This window comes from Sphaerodactylus townsendi, linkage group LG08, assembly GCF_021028975.2.
Source record: "Sphaerodactylus townsendi isolate TG3544 linkage group LG08, MPM_Stown_v2.3, whole genome shotgun sequence".
NCBI classification, from domain to species: Eukaryota; Metazoa; Chordata; class Lepidosauria; order Squamata; family Sphaerodactylidae; genus Sphaerodactylus; species Sphaerodactylus townsendi.
Window position 1 is genome coordinate 64,033,346 of NC_059432.1, and position 15,469 is coordinate 64,048,814.

Sequence of the window (15,469 nt, forward strand, 5' to 3'; positions counted from 1 at the left end):
TGTTTCAGAGGCAGGTGGGAGAGCGATAGCGAAAGAGTGATTGGCAGTTCCATCATCACTCATAGTGTTTGGTTAAAGAACAACCCACCCCCAGCACAAAATGCTTCTTTTATGAATGCAAATTATATTAGCGCACAAGATAGCCAAAGTCGGTCTGGAAAATTAGAATGTGGGTCCTGATACCACACATGAGAAACTCTGAACATCACTGCAAGGTTCACTCGCTACCCCAGTCAACAGTATGGTAACCGTTGCTTTCTTTCCTTTGTGGACTCAAAATCTTCAACAGCATTCAGGGGAGCTTCAGTTTATGTGGAATATGTAGAGGTAAACAGAAGCAAAACAGCTGCACTTTGCAAGATTTTGGATCTTGTTTGCACTGGAGAGTCTGCAGATCTACTGCTGTCTCGGAATGAACAAAGCAGAAGTTCCTATGTTGATGTGGAGGTTGTGCATATGAAGATGAGGCCTTTGCCAATTTTAACACTGACAGTGGCAGGAAATGGGAGGCTATTGCTGACTATCCAAAATCAGCACTAACTTGTCACCATGAGAGGACCACACAAAAACAGATAGTAGCAGAGCCATGGTATTAGTGCATAGCCATTGTGGTTGCATTTATTGTCATTTGATCTTTGTTATTATACAAAATATACAGAGTTGAAAACACAAAGCAGATAACAGAGCCTGATGTGCCCCACCAGTGTGGTCAGACTGGGTTGTCTGGTCCCCAGCCCAGTGACTGCAGTGAGAACACAGACGGAGAGATGCAGCTGGCATATGAGTGAGGAAGGGAGCAGTAGACAGCATCAAGTGCCTTGTTTCCCCAGTGGACAATTCCATCCACTTTTGGACTGCTCTCAGATTAAGAGAAGCAACAATCAGCATGGAAACAGATTGAGACCAAAGAACAATCTGTGAGGAGGTCAGAGATGAGTTGGGATATGAGCTTTGCAGAGTTGAGGCATGATCTAGGTGGAACCAATATGGCAGGAAGGAGAGCCTAACGCCAGATGGAAAGATTACACCCTCCTACTTTGTTTTCATTATTTTAGAATAATTCTGTACTCATCACAACTAATGTAGACTGAAAATCCCACTTTACCCATTAACATGCACTAAGATGGGGTAAGGAAATCCACTGTTTTATCAGTCTAGCCAGCCTGATTGTAAAAGTTTTGCTTCAAGGCTGTCAAGGGGGCAAATCTGCGTTAGAAATTATGTTGAGTACAGAATTTAAAACAGACTTTCTCAATATAAAACCCCCTAAGATTATATTATCAGAAAGGGAATAGAAGCCCTTGTCTCAACCTGGGAATGCATGGTTTGGACTGGTGGGAGGCTTCATTATGTGTGGTGGAGTAACTGAGGGGGTGTTCCTCCTCTGTTTCTAGCTGTTTCTGGTAGGCCTAAGGCTGATTCTGGCCCAGGCACAGGAAACAGTAGTCTATTTCAGGGATCTGGCTATAGATATGCTTGTAGAAGATGCACAGTTTATCTTAAAGGATCTCAGGAAGGCTGGGGTGGGGGTGGGTGGGAGCGGAATTGTGCCTGTGAATTTGGAAATGATAGGCCAGGGATTCATTCAACTCAGGACTGCCTAACTTAGTTCAAAGACAGTTCCTTGCATCAGTCCCATTAGCACAAATTCTCAACTTGTTATGTGAAATTTTGAGACTAGGCTTTTCTAGAAAATGCAGGAGAGGTTAGATTCTAGGTTTTATTCTGCCTGCTACCCAGTGCTTTCCTCGTTCTGTTTTCAGCACTTCCCATTTGTTGCTTTACCTATTTAGCCTATAAGCAGGAATGCCAGGAATTTGCTTCCCTGTTCCAGAAGAACACCTTGGATCCTTACACACCAATCCATATGGGGAGGGGTGCATGGAGATGGCCAGGAACTGCAGCGTCACAACTGCCTCCACAGGGGCTTTGGGCAGTGCAGAAAGGATGGAAAGTTTAAATCCCACCAGCCACCCAAAGCATCTTATAGAACAAACAGGCTTATGCTGCGCTTTTGTGCCGTGTAAGTGTGCAGGGCTGGATGCCAGCGTTCTCAGGCTGGAATGCTGGTGGGAAATGGCTAAACTCAGCTCCACCCCCAGGAATGCCCCAGCCTCCCCGCCCATGCTGGGATCTGCTTGAATGCCAGCAAAGCTCTGTGGCAGCCTTGACTCCTGGGTTTGCCCACTGTGGGGCAGCAGGATGCCAGCCTTTTTGTTTTCTCTTCTGGCATGAGTGCCCTTTACTGCTCCCACAGTGTAATTGCCCCCTCTCCGGATTGGACTGTTGGTAATGGATGAGTTACAAATTTATTAGGAAAAACTCGGCTGTTTTATACCTTGAAGGAGCAATACTATATGGGGTGTATCACCTTTACTACCTCACAAGAGTCAGCTACTTGCCAAAGGAGACTATCTTATACCAGCACCCCACCCCTCCCCAAACAGATAGCTGTCAGCAGTTGCTGTCAGGCCAACATCTTGGCTCCAATTCACAGGGACAGTTTAACCACTATGGCACTGCACGCATAAAACTTGCAGCTGCCTTCACAGAAAGTTGACTTCATCATTGGCAATAAGATATGAAACGCTCTGCTCAAGTAATTTCTGGTGGTGGCAGTATGGACATTTTCTGTCAAATGGGAATGATCCACTTTATGGCCACTGAGTGAGCTGTTTCAAATTACTTAAACAGGCAACAATAACACGTGGACTAACCCCAGTCATCATCTGATGCACACTTCATTGAGCAAGAAGCAACTCGTGTGGCTACATGTCAGTAGGGCAACTCTGAGGTATTCGGAGTAGCCATTGGAGAGAGTCTTGAGAGAGCAGTAATACTACCTCACGCTCTGGTGTGCTTCTGTTCTAGGTCTGAGGGCATGAGAGACATTGGTGATTGTTCTTGAGACTGAGGTTGTCTGGACAAGATCGCCCCAATGAGGACTGTGAATGGCAAAGATCCAAGTTGTGGGAGCCAAGGGAATGTTCCTTATGGGGACTGGCATGTATGCCCAAAACCCAAAGCAGGGTAAGAATATTTAAATAAATAAATAGTTGATGACAAGGAGTGCAACAGATGCTGGTTTTTGTTCACAAAGTGTACGTGTAGGAGGTACTGGGGTGAGGAAGATTAAAAAGGGGTCGAGTATTGTGAGTGGCTTGATCATTCAGCAGTCTGGGTGGGGTAGCCCTAGTTAAAGGGGAGGGAGGGGAGAAGGGCTTTAAAAATGCTGTGAAAAGTCCTGAGACGATGGGACTGGGTAATGGGAGTTGGTTCCTTTGTTTAAATTTATTAATGGTAGAAACGCTACCCTTGCCTCAAGGCCTAGTTCATCTGTTATCCTTAAAGCACAAATCTAGTCTATATAAAGAGGGATTCTTCAGTAACTAGGCAGATTGCAAGAGGCGGTGGCAGTCTCAGGAAGGGAAGAGCCGCACAGGAGCTCCAGTGCACTTGGAAGTCTGTTTGCATAGCTAGTGACTCCTGAGCCAGCCAGTTCCTTTCAGCCTCATGCCAATCTGTCATTCACTGCCAGAGGAATCCCTCCTAAATCACACATTTTATTTGAAAACACTCCAAACAGGGACCCTTCTCCATTTGGGCCATGAAGCATCCACTAAGCACTTCCTTGGAGTTGTGATTGTGTGTAAGGAATCAAAAGTAGGAGAGTTGGTGGTTAGGATGTAGAGACAATAGACTTCAATGGAGCTCAGGAAAGTAAGAACAGTATGAGTAGGATGAACTTGTGTTCAGTGGGGGCAGCTACATAGGCTACCGGTAGGACAGATAACATTTGTTTCTGTCATCTAAATATTGCCACTAGTTGTGATTCCTCAGCTCCCAGTTAGTTCAGTATTCTCTGCCTTTACTGTAGATCAACAGTCCCACATGATGGGCTTTTAGTGTCATCTTTGACTCTTCCAAATACTTTGTGTACCTCAGGGTGGTAATCCTGGTTTTTTTCCCTTTCAGTATTCTTATCCTGATTGGCTGTTACACTGATGCCAATAATTGCTTGAGATGGGGGCTTTCTGTGACCTTCTGAAACAGTGGCTATTATATTCTGAATGCTCTGTTGGAGGGCCCTAATGCAGCTCTGAAATTGCTAGCTGCTTATTATATGCTCCCGAAGGGCTTAACTGTTTCTTTATTTGAGGATGTCAGTTGGAAAGGGATGGCAACACAGAGAGTTGAGGAGCTTCCAAACAGAAACCATTAGACTTCTGAGCAAGAAGGAGAAATATGTGGCAAAGGGCATGAGTAGCAGAGACTCTCCTATGGCCTTTCTTTACAAGTCCCTCTCATAGGAATGCCTTTTTACTCCTACCGTGCAGTATAATCACATTGTCTGATCACTTTGTGAAACTAAATTTTTATTCAGTCAGTGCACCTAGTTCCAGTCAAGCCTCAATTAGCAGAACTCTGTGGTTTCCTAGAGCCCAGTACCTGTGTGTCTTCTCATGAAGATGGGCACAGAATCACCTATAATTCTTGACCAATCCCCAAGTCGCACTAAGGGACTTCTGCTCTCCTGACATCTGTTTTCTCTATCATATCTAATTACTGAAGGTGCTTCACAAATCAGAAATATTATTTGAGACAAGAAGTTAATCCTGTACAGTTGGAAACAAAGTGAGGCCACACAGAAACAGCTTTAGGCAGTATTATGGATTGAGTGTTTCCAGTGAGATCTCCCCTCCCCTCATCCATGTCATTTCTATTGGAAGGGCAGAGGATCTTGCAGGAAAAGTCACCAACCTAGTTACTGGGCTATCTGCTCCTCCAGCAAGCAGCTGGATACAAACTCCTTTTTTCCTAATTCCGGAATGAAGCCTAGAGGTTCTGTGACACCTGCCTCTCTTGGGTGATGCGGCATCCCTGGTCTGCCAAAAATGCCAATGGAGAAACCAGAAGGCAAAATCCCACCCACCACTATCTTCTTCCCTTCTGCAGCTCCACTTCAAAAATTGCAAAGCATACAACTGAGTTTAGTGCAGGGACTGCGAGGTGCCTTGACACCAGGAGATGTCTCTCCATGGAGGAAGCCTTAGGGTGCGGTGGGAGCCAAGGTGCAGATCAGATGGAGTCCTCTCCCTACAGCAAGTCTGTAGGCTTGTAGATACACCAAAACATTCATGAGTCCTTGGTGGTCAGTGTTTGCATTGCTATCTCATCGTGTAAAACCCATGTGGAATCCCAGTGAGGGCCCGAGGGGGTTGCTGATTTGGAAGGCCCTTGAGGGCAAGCACATGACTTTGTGACAGGAAAGTGCTGTTTCCTGGGGGTTGGTGCTTAGGGTTTTCCCCCCAATGCCCAGAGAAAATGCTTGTAGATGCCAGGCACCTCTTCTTCTTTCAGGCCCAGAACAATCCAGCTGAAGCCTCCCCACCTGGAGTGCAGGGTTGTCTCTCCAGTTGTGTCTGGTATACATGAGGATTTTCTCCACGAAGTTGTCCAATACAACGTGGACAAGAGCTGGGGCTGTTTTGTCCCGACAGGCAAAAGGAGAGCACCTCGGGACTATGCCAAAAAGAGAGGCCCTTGGGGGGGTTTGTGAATGTCTGGGCTCCCAGACTGGCTAGCTAGATCACGTTGTCAAAGAGCTTCATGGAACTCATGATGTTTTCATCCTGCAAGGGAAGAGATAGCAAGTCAGAGTCCTGAGTATAAGGAAATAAGGAAAAGAGGTTGGAGGTGATTCTAGAGGATGTTTCAGAGTTATCTAAGAACATAAGAACATAAGAACTAGCCTGCTGGATCAGACCAGAGTCCATCTAGTCCAGCATTCTGCTACTCGCAGTGGCCCACAAGGTGCCTTTGGGAGCTCACATGCAGGATGTGAAAGCAATGGCCTTCTGCTGCTGCTCCTGAGCACCTGGTCTGCTAAGGCATTTGCAATCTGAGATCAAGGAGGATCAAGATTGGTAGCCATAGATTGACTTCTCCTCCATAAATCTGTCCAAGCCCCCCTTTTAAAGTTTTTTGCTATCCAGGTTAGTGGCCATCACCACCTCCTGTGGCAGCATATCTAAACACCAAACACACGCTGCGTGAAGAAGTGTTTCCTTTTATTGAGGTCCCACTCTTCCCCCAGCATTTTCAATGAATGCCCCTGGTTCTAATGAATAATAGAGAAAGAGAGAAAAATTTCTCTGTCAATGCATGTTTTCTACCCCATGCCTAATTTTTATAGACTTCAATCACATTCCGCCAGACGCCTTCCTCTCCAACCTCAAAGAGGTCCCAAACGCTGCAGCCTCTCCCTTGCTAAGGTGCTCCAAATCCTTCAATCATCCTTGTTGCCCTCTTCTGCACTTTTTTTTCTATCTCTCTTCAATATCCTTTTTGAGATGTGGCTACCAAGAACTGAACACAGTATCCCAAGTGCAGTCGCATCTACTGCTTTATATAAGGGCATGACAATCCTTGCAGTTTTATTATCAACTCTTTTCCTAATTATCCCCAGCATAGAGTTTGCCTTTTTTCACAGCTGCTATGCATTGAGCTGACATTCCCATGGAACCAACAAACTCAAGACTTCAATCCCTTTCCTGGTCTCTGTGACTGATAGCACCTGACCCCTATAAGCGTGTATGTGAAGTTTGGATTTTTTGCCCCTATGTACCACTTTACATTTAGCTACACTGGAACTGCATTTGCCATTTCTTAGCCCACTCACCTAATTTATCAAGGTCCTTTGGGAGCTCTTTCAATCCTTTGTGGTTCTCACCACCCTCTACATAATTTGAGTATCATCTGCAAACTTGGCCACCACACTACCCACCCCTACTTCCAGGTCATTTTATGAATAGGGTTAAAGAGCACTGGTCCCAAAAGCGGATCCTTGGGGACACCCTCCCTACATCTTTCCATTGTAGAGAACTTCCCATTTATACCCACCTCTTTGTTTCCTCAAGGGTTCCTCAACCAGTTTTTAATCCATAGGAGGGACTTCTCCCTCTTATTCCTTCATTGCTGGAGTTTTTCTCAACAGTCTCTGGTGAGGAACTTTGTCAAAAGTCTTTTGAAATCCAAGTAGACAATGTCCACTGGTTCCCCCACTTATCCACATGTCTGTTTACACCCTCAAAGAACTCTAGTAAGTTTGTAAGACAGGATTCACTTCTACAAAAGCCATGCTGACTCTCTTCCTCCAGAAGGTCTTGCTTTTCTTACATGTTTAATAATTTTATTCTAAATGATAGATTCTACTAATAATTTACCAGGAACAGATGTCAAACTGAAGCTGGCTTGTAATTTCCTGGGTCCCTCTCTTAAAGATTGGTGTGACATTGGCCATCTTCCAATCTTTCAGGGATGGAACCCATTTCAGGGATAAGTTGCATATTAATGTGAGAACATCCAGTAATTTCATGTTTGAGCTCTTTTTTAAGAACTCTTGGATGAATGCACTGGGCCAGGGGATTTGGTAGCATTTAGATTTATCAATGAAGCTGCCAGAACTTTTCCTTTGTCTACCACTATCTTAAGCTAGTTCCTCGATTCACCTCCTAAGAAGCTTGGCCCAGGTGCAGGAATGTTCCTCACCTCCTCTTGGGTGAAGACAGATGCAAGAGAATTCATTCAGCTTCTCTGCAATCTCCCTGTCATCTTTTAGCACACCTTTTGTTCCTTCCTTCATCATCTAACGGGCCTACTGCTTCCCTAGCTATTTCCTGCTTTGAGCACCCAGTGTACTTGAAGAACTGTTTGTTGCTAGTCTTGATGTTCGCAGCCATGCGCTCCTTCATAACTCTTTTTTTTGCCTCCCTACAGCTAACTTTGTTTCTCTTTTTGCCACCATTTGTGTTCTCTCTGGTATTCTTCATCAGTTAAGTTGGACTTCTTTTTTTCTAAAAGACATCTTTTTTTTTTTTTTCCTAATAATTTCCTCAACCTCCCTTGTTAACCATGGTGGCTTTCTTTTGGACTGGGCGCTGCCTTTCCTAACCTGCAGAACACATTCCAGCTGAGCTTTTAAGACTGTGTTTTTAAATAACCTCCAAGCACCTTGGACATTTTTGACTCTCTTGATTTTCCCTTTCAGCTTCCTGCGCACTATCCCCCTCATCTTTGAGAAATTTCCCTTTCTGAAGGCAAATGTAACTACATTAGTAGTTGTCACTTGTTCGCATGCAGAGATACTGAATCTGACAGCATTGTGGTCGCTGTTCCCTATCGGCTCAACAACACTGACTTCCCGCACCAGGTCCTGGGTCCCACAAAGGGGGGACCCATCTCTACCATGGATGAGAGCAGAAGGGGCTGATATTCATGCAGAGTGACCAGTTTTCCCAAATAAACATTATTTATGTAGCTAGGAGTGGATGCATGAGATCTCTCGGATACACTAGCACCTCTCTTTTGACTGAGTAGATTCTGGCAGGCTATTGCTGACAGAACCCAAGACCCAGATTGGCAAAGAGCTGTTCTTTCCCTCTGTGGGCAAGACTGTTTGGGAGGGGGGGAAAGGTGACTATGCAAAAGACAGCATCCTCTTTATGCATACACCTGTTTGCCAGTCCCTGTTGGGAGATTCAGTCAGGTGCTCAAGTGCTGTAAGCTACAAGTTAGGTTAGCAGTCTTCCTCTATTTCATTTATTTTACTAGCCTACACCGTAGTTTGGCAGTTTGTATTTCCTTTAACATTTTGTCAGTAGAATAAAGCCTATATTAATTTAACAGAACACCAGTTGCCTTGATCTTCCTCATGTGCCTCACCATGGCCTTTCACATTCCTCCTGGCACCAAACTGATGAGGCAAAAAGATCAGGAGGTGGCAGTGGCCCACTGAAAGGAATGGCTTGAAACTCTGCTCACTACCTGCTAAGCAACAGGGTAAAGCTAAGCAGGCTATAATACAGCAAACACATTTCTAAATGGCAGTTTGTGTCCTGATGGTCTAGAGCAGGGGTAGGGAACCTGCGGCTCTCCATATGTTCAGGAACTACAATTCCCATCAGCCCCTACCAGCAGGGCCAATTGGCCATGCTGACAGAGGCTGATGGGAATTGTAGTTCCTGAACATCTGGAGAGCCGCAGGTTCCCTACCCCTGGTCTAGAGATAGGAAGGATCAGGTCAGCAAAGCTGGAAAACTTTCAGTCTTCTCTTGGGAAACTTCAAAAGGAAGAGCATCTTTTAGGCACTGGTCCCCAACCTATTTGAGTCTGTGGGCACCTTTGGAGTTCTGCCAGAGGATAGTAGGTGCAATCACAAAATGGCTGCCATGGAAGGTGGAGCCAGTCACAAAATATCAGGGAGTAAGGTTCCATAACTCTGATACCAAGTCTTCAGCATTTCAGGCAGAAGCTGTCTTTTAAAGGATTCATTTGAAAATGAGCCTACTGTTTTAACAGCCTTGTGCTGCAGTGGCAGCTGCTGCCCAAGCAACATTTTAAAAAATCTGCACAGCCAATCAGACCTCCAGTGGCCAGTCAAAATTCTACTGGGCGAAAACCTCATCTGGCCCTTCACACTTTCTTAAAACATTTGGCAGGTGCTAGGAAAGGTGTCAGTAGGCGCCATGGCACCAATGGACCCCCGTTACAGACCCCTGCTTTAAAGGATGAAGAATGGCAGGATTCTGCTTTGATCTCATCCAGTAAGCAGATTTTTCTCCAATACAGTAAGCCAGAAATGCATTTTTCCCTTTTAACTTAGCCAACTATAAGCCTCTTTGGCCTCACTTAAGAATAATTTCTAGGGTTAGGCATGGAGATTGAGTGTGCCTGTTGTCACCCAACCAAGGACCATTATGTTTTACCTTCTGGCACGACTCAATGAATTCCTCAATGGTCACAACACCATCCTTGTTCCGGTCCATTTTCTGAAATGTGAACACAAGAGAAATTGAAGGGAGGGGCCATAGATGGTTGCTGGCCACAGCACCCACAGTCAACAAGCCCATTTCTAGCCCTGCGAAAGAGCCAGTTGGCAACCTTCATGTGCTTCTGAGAGCCGCTGCCGGAATGAAAAGCCCCTCTCCCACTGATGTCAAGCATTTAAGGGGCAGTGGGCTGGGGTTGCAAACACAATCACGACTGGGAACAGAACTATATGATCTGCAGAGGATAATGTCTAGAATCAAAGGTGTAAGAATGGAAAGGACAGTGCCTAAGAGAATGTTAGGGCTCTGGCAAAGCCCTGTGTTGAAACTTCTACGGATGAGACTCAGCTATGAAGCCAAAAATAACTTGTGCTGTTATCTCAGGGGAGGGGGGTTTCTATGAGAGCAACATACAACACTAACTGGTAAATGTCCTGATTTCATCTTCACCTGGAAGAAACTTTCCACATGTTCTTGCGGGGCCTCTTCTTGCATGGCCGGATATGTGTATTTGCCCATCATGTCATAAATGGATTTCATTATGTCCAACATTTCCTACATCAGAAAACAGAAATAAAATAAAAAAAAATGAAAATCATAAATCTCTCACAGGATAAGCGAGATTCATGCTAGCATCACAAGATTCCAGCATCTTCTGGGCATCGCTGCGCCTTTTTACTTACATCTTTGGTAATGCAGCCATCTTTGTTCAGGTCATAGAGGTTAAAAGCCCAATTAAGCCGGTCTTCTATAGTGCCACGTAGAATGACGGACAAGCCAGCCGCAAAATCCTAGAGAATAGGGGAGAAAATTGGGGTGTTCATGCACTGCAGCTGCAGGCCCAATGGCAACACAGTGCCAGATCCCGTTCACAGTTACCATGCTGAAGAATCCTCCAAGGAGCAGAATTATTTACCATTCAACAGTTTTAACATTCTTACAGGGTTTTGCCTGACGCTTCTTTCACTTGTCCCTTCATGAATCCTATGAGACTAGAAGTTCCTATTTAACAGCAAAATCCATGGAACATCAAGAGCGCATGCCAAAGTATCCTCCATACTCATTCCTCATCTGTGGGATGCCTTTCTTTTCTTGAAGGTTAACTGGAGGCCTAGCCTGAAATATTTTGGACACAATAGATGTGGCAGGGAGGCAGCTGACAGGCCAAGGTGGGAAAAATGAGGACAATGGGGATCTACCAGTACCTTTATTAGCAAGAGAGCCTGAAGAGTTAATCCAGGCTTCAGAGCAGGTGGAACCTAATCAGCAGTCAGGAGACCCCGTTAGGAGGAGGCTGGCAAGGATTATCAGGGGTGACGGGTCTCAATCTAGATGCAGAGGTAGCAAATAGCAAAATAAGAGACATGCAGTGAGGCGGAAGGGATCGTTGGGAAGCAAGCTGAAGAGAGCAAGCCAAGCAGGGTGCTATGTATGTGTTGTTTGGAAGTCTTGCTTTAAACAGTGGGCCCAAACAGTACTACAGCGACACCTAGTGGCTTCTGTCTGTTACTGCAGAAAAAAGGTGAGAGCATGGACGAGAAGCCATCTCCAAGCCTTCTACGTTCTTCCTCCTCCTGTGATGAAGATATTGAGGCTGAGGAGTCCAGTGGATATGAGGGATTTGGAGTCAGCTGGAGAGCCATGGGTCACAGCCTGGGAAGCCTTGGAGGAACATCTGCACACCCAAGAACAGGCTGACTTGCTGCGGGAGCAGCAAAACCTGGAGAGACTGTTAAAGGTACTGCAGAAAGCCCATCAACGTGTGTGTGTGTGAGAGAGTCTGTTCTGATAGGCAGTGTACTGTGCCTTCCCAGGGGCAGCCTGCTGCCAGGTGAAAACCCCTCTTAAATACCTTATCCTGGTATCATTAAGATGGACACACTCACCATCTAAGAAATGGCTGACTAAGGCAAAGTATAATCTGTGGTTCTTAGTGGTCCAACATCGCAGAATAAACTTATCAGAGACAACTACAAGAACCCCCAGTCAGTGATAGAGTGCACCCCCACGAGATTGGCAGCAAAAGCTGAGATTCCCATATGGGAGATGGCGTTGAGCCCACTTGGAGGTAGCAGGGGATGGAGAAGCCCACTTTGATGGTAGCAGGGGACATGTTGGAGAAAGTTACTGAAAAGGCACCCAGGGGTCCTGGCTTGTGTATCAGGGAGACCTAGTATACACCATCATTGCAGCTGGGGGAGGCAGTGAGGATGAGAACCCAATGTTTGTGACCTATTGACAGGAAGTGATCCAGCCTGTCTGGTCCTCAGGAAGGGGTTATTTGGCATTTGATAAGACATATAAGTGCATACTAGGGCACATTTACTGGTCCAGAATTTGGGAATAGGGGCAGCACTATTGTGTCTCCTGCCTGGACCTAGGCTAGGAGCCTGAAGTGAGGCAAGTCTTATTTCTGAGCCTTAAGCTTGGCAAGTGGGAAAGGTGGTACACAGTGATTGAGAGGGAAATCCTGGAAACCAAATGGGTTCTAGAAGCCCTTTAATCTCTAATCATGCTCCTCTGCAGTACTTGAGTCATTTGAAAAAGGCAAACGCCCAACTGACCAGGTGGTATTTAGCCCTGCAGCTGTATTCCTTCACAGCAGTACATGAGGCAGGGTGGAGACATCTCAACACTGACTTTTTCTGCTGCCAAACAGTTCCCTTCTGGAGCGGGGAGCAATCTGGAGCAGGGAGGCTCCTGATGGACCAGTTCAAGGAAAGGGGGTTAGACAGGAAACCACTGAAACCCTGTATGGAAACTCACTGGTGAGAGGGGCACTGTTATCAGCAAGAGCCTCTAAGGAGTCAACCAAGGCTCCACAGCAAGTAAAACCTAACTGACAGCTGGGAAACCAGTTAGAATAAAGTTGGCAAGGATTTTAGGCATGATGGGGAAGAGGAGCTCCAATCTCCGGGAGCATGGGGCAAGGATATTACAGGAGGGGGATCACAGGTTGGGAGCCGAGATAGCAAATAAAAGAGGCAAGCAATAAGGCCGAATGTCAGGAAGAAGGCTGTGAAGAGAAAGCTGAGCAGGCTGGTGTGTGTTGGTTAGAAGATCCTCACAGAAAACTGAGTTGGCCTGTGAGTTAAAAATTGCTGCCACCACATCAGGTGCCTTCTGTCTAGTTATTGCAGCAAGAAAAGGTGAGGATGTGGACAGCCACACCCAACTTTCTACATCCCTCCCTGCTCACAGTGGAACCCCCCCCCCCCCCCGCTTGGGCAAGTATTTAGCAGCCAGGATTAACTGCAGGGCAGATATATGGGAACTGGTTTGTGTATAATTGTTGTTTTATTTTGGCTGGCCTATTCAGAGTCTCCAGAAAAGCCAGAAAGGTGGACTTGAGAGATAAAAAATAGAAGAAACAGATAAAAAGGATTGTCCCCAGTACCTTTCAGTATATTTAACATGTCAAATGGAGAGTCACTGCGGTTTCTTTGACTAATCAGTTCAGAGACCTGCCTGTCCTGCCCCACTGGGACATCTATTTGGCTGTTGGCCCAATCTTTGTCAGTGAAAAGCCACTTTTGGCTTGGAAAAGATGGTCTAGAAATGCAGGTCCAGCAGGTAGCTCCATAGGTCGGCTGAATGGCTCAAGTGCCTGTGTTGAAAGAGCAGCGACAGTTGCGATATGTTTAGTGAAGTTGTAGATCATGGGGTTTCAACAATGGCATATGTTTGTCATTTACCCCAGTGAAGTCAGAGATTGCTTTTGTCATCAACCTGGGTGTATAATTCTGTTATTCAAATTATGGAGCCTGTGGATCAGTTTTTGTAAACTACTGTTTTTTTCTACAAATTTGTATGGGCCATACTTTAATTAGCACCTCAGTCAAGTGTGCTGCGTACATGTCTGCACAGAAACATTTTCTTCATCAGCATGTATACTCCTGATGATTCTGCAGCTCTAGACCCCAGCAAACATTGAGATTAATTTTTTTTAAATCTTACCTCAAAACTGACAGAGCCGTCATGGTCAGTGTCAAATGCGTTGAAAAGAAAAGTTGCATATGTACTGGAATCTGAAGAGAGGGGCATCAAATCAAGTGATTAGGAGGCACTAGACTGTGCACCTTTTACCAGATTTCAGCAAATGACTAGAGAGCAGGAAGGGAATAACCAGAATACATTTATAGCTAACCTTTTGGAGTGACTACTTAAAAGAAAAGTGCAAGTGAATCGAAGAGATTAAATGGTGGACTGGCACAAAGCAAACAGGGGAACTATCAAATGCTGCAGAAAGACTGTGCCAACTCCCTCCAAGTTATATCCCACCTTGTTTCAAGCAGAAGTCAAACCTTTGCCCCTGCCTGGCCTCCCATCCTCACCAAACCAGCTGAATAGTTGGGATTAGCACTCACCTCCTTGTGGGAAGAACTGTGAATAGATCTGCTTGAAGCTGTCTTCATTAACAATGCCAGTAGGGCACTCCTATCAAATAGAAAAGGACAAACAAATTCACTGAAGAATAGCCAGTCTCGAAAATACCCCTTGGTAGAACCAATATGGTATTCAGTCGAGAAATTTGATGTGCCGTCTACTCTTGGGGCCTCCATTATTGATCTATGATTACTATTGCTGTAGGTCCATAGCCAGAAAATGTTCAATGGGGGAGGGGGAGGCATATGAATACAGTGGTGGTCAGCCCATCATGATTGATTGATTGATTGATTTAAAATCAATTTTGTACTTGAGACTCAAGGTGGGTACATGATTTAAAGCAACATTATTGAATAGCATGAAGGATCTAATAAATGATGCAATAGATCTGGGATTACAAAAATGAGAAAAGTGTAAAAAAGTTTCAGACATCCTGTGTCACCCCCTAAGCTTTTAAAATTAGGACTCTTCAGTCCTGCTAACTGCTAAATCTGTTCTAGCCAACTGCATAGAGAATTCACATTTGGAAGATTTATGATAGGATTCACACCTTTTTAACCTCAGCTCCTTTGTTTTTTTACATGGGGCATTTTCGCTTGAAAGACTCGTGACAGGTTTCATGCCAGCCCTGGCGCTATTTGGAGGGGCATAACAAATGATTGATGGGGCTTAGCTCCCTTTGGGACCCAGGGGTGTAGCCAGATTCTAAAGTTAGGGGGAGCAAGTGCATAAAAAAGGCTCCACTACAAGTACCAAGCAATTTTAAACTCTGCCGTTGAGTTTTGTCAGTGCTGAGCCTGGATCCAGCTGGTGGTGCCCACCTCACCCTGCAAAGTTGGCCAGAGTGTCTTCCCACTGCTGCCAGTCTTGAATTGCATCAAACACTTCATTCAAAGTAATGGGCTCGTCCATCATTTTTTAAATCTTTATCTGACAGGGGTTTTAACTTTGACTGAGAACATCCGTATCGCAGCTTCTTCTATTATTTGAAAAGAATGTAGGGATCTATAGAAGCTGGCAAACTCTTCAGCTATAGATTTGGTGATCATGGAACCATTTTTACTCCTAATAGGACTTTCAGTACTTTTAGCCTTTCTTTTATTTCGTTTACATGCTAGCGATTTTCTTGCTTTCTTGCCAGATTCAAAGAAAGGTTTAGTAAACAGAATAGGTTGATGGATTTTACTAACATCTATTTCATCCAACTTTCTCCTTATTTCTTATAGTTCATTACATGTTTCTATCAGTTGGCC

At 45.1% G+C, this 15,469-nt stretch overlaps 1 protein-coding gene and 1 long non-coding RNA gene across 6 annotated transcripts in view; one reads left to right on the forward strand and one right to left on the reverse strand.

Annotated features, from left to right (window-relative positions):
* The window catches only part of LOC125437542, a 50,103-nt gene that overhangs the window by 5,556 nt on the left and 29,078 nt on the right, over window positions 1–15,469 (forward strand). For 2 of the 3 annotated variants that reach the window (XR_007245233.1, XR_007245232.1), the window contains exon 2: window positions 2,872–3,030. The exons of the other annotated variant lie outside the window; for it this stretch is intronic. This is a non-coding gene — a long non-coding RNA (uncharacterized LOC125437542). The remainder of the gene's footprint in view (window positions 1–2,871; window positions 3,031–15,469) is intronic. 3 annotated transcript variants of the gene reach the window in all.
* Window positions 593–15,469, reverse strand: part of KCNIP2 (potassium voltage-gated channel interacting protein 2) — a 126,069-nt gene continuing 111,192 nt past the window's right edge. For all 3 annotated transcript variants that reach the window (XM_048505193.1, XM_048505192.1, XM_048505194.1), the window contains 6 exons: window positions 14,198–14,267; window positions 13,788–13,858; window positions 10,514–10,621; window positions 10,281–10,385; window positions 9,768–9,830; window positions 593–5,633 (listed from right to left, as the gene is read on the reverse strand). In XM_048505193.1, the coding sequence (XP_048361150.1) occupies window positions 5,586–5,633; window positions 9,768–9,830; window positions 10,281–10,385; window positions 10,514–10,621; window positions 13,788–13,858; window positions 14,198–14,267 (465 nt within the window). In that variant the 3' untranslated portion in view covers window positions 593–5,585. The remainder of the gene's footprint in view (window positions 5,634–9,767; window positions 9,831–10,280; window positions 10,386–10,513; window positions 10,622–13,787; window positions 13,859–14,197; window positions 14,268–15,469) is intronic.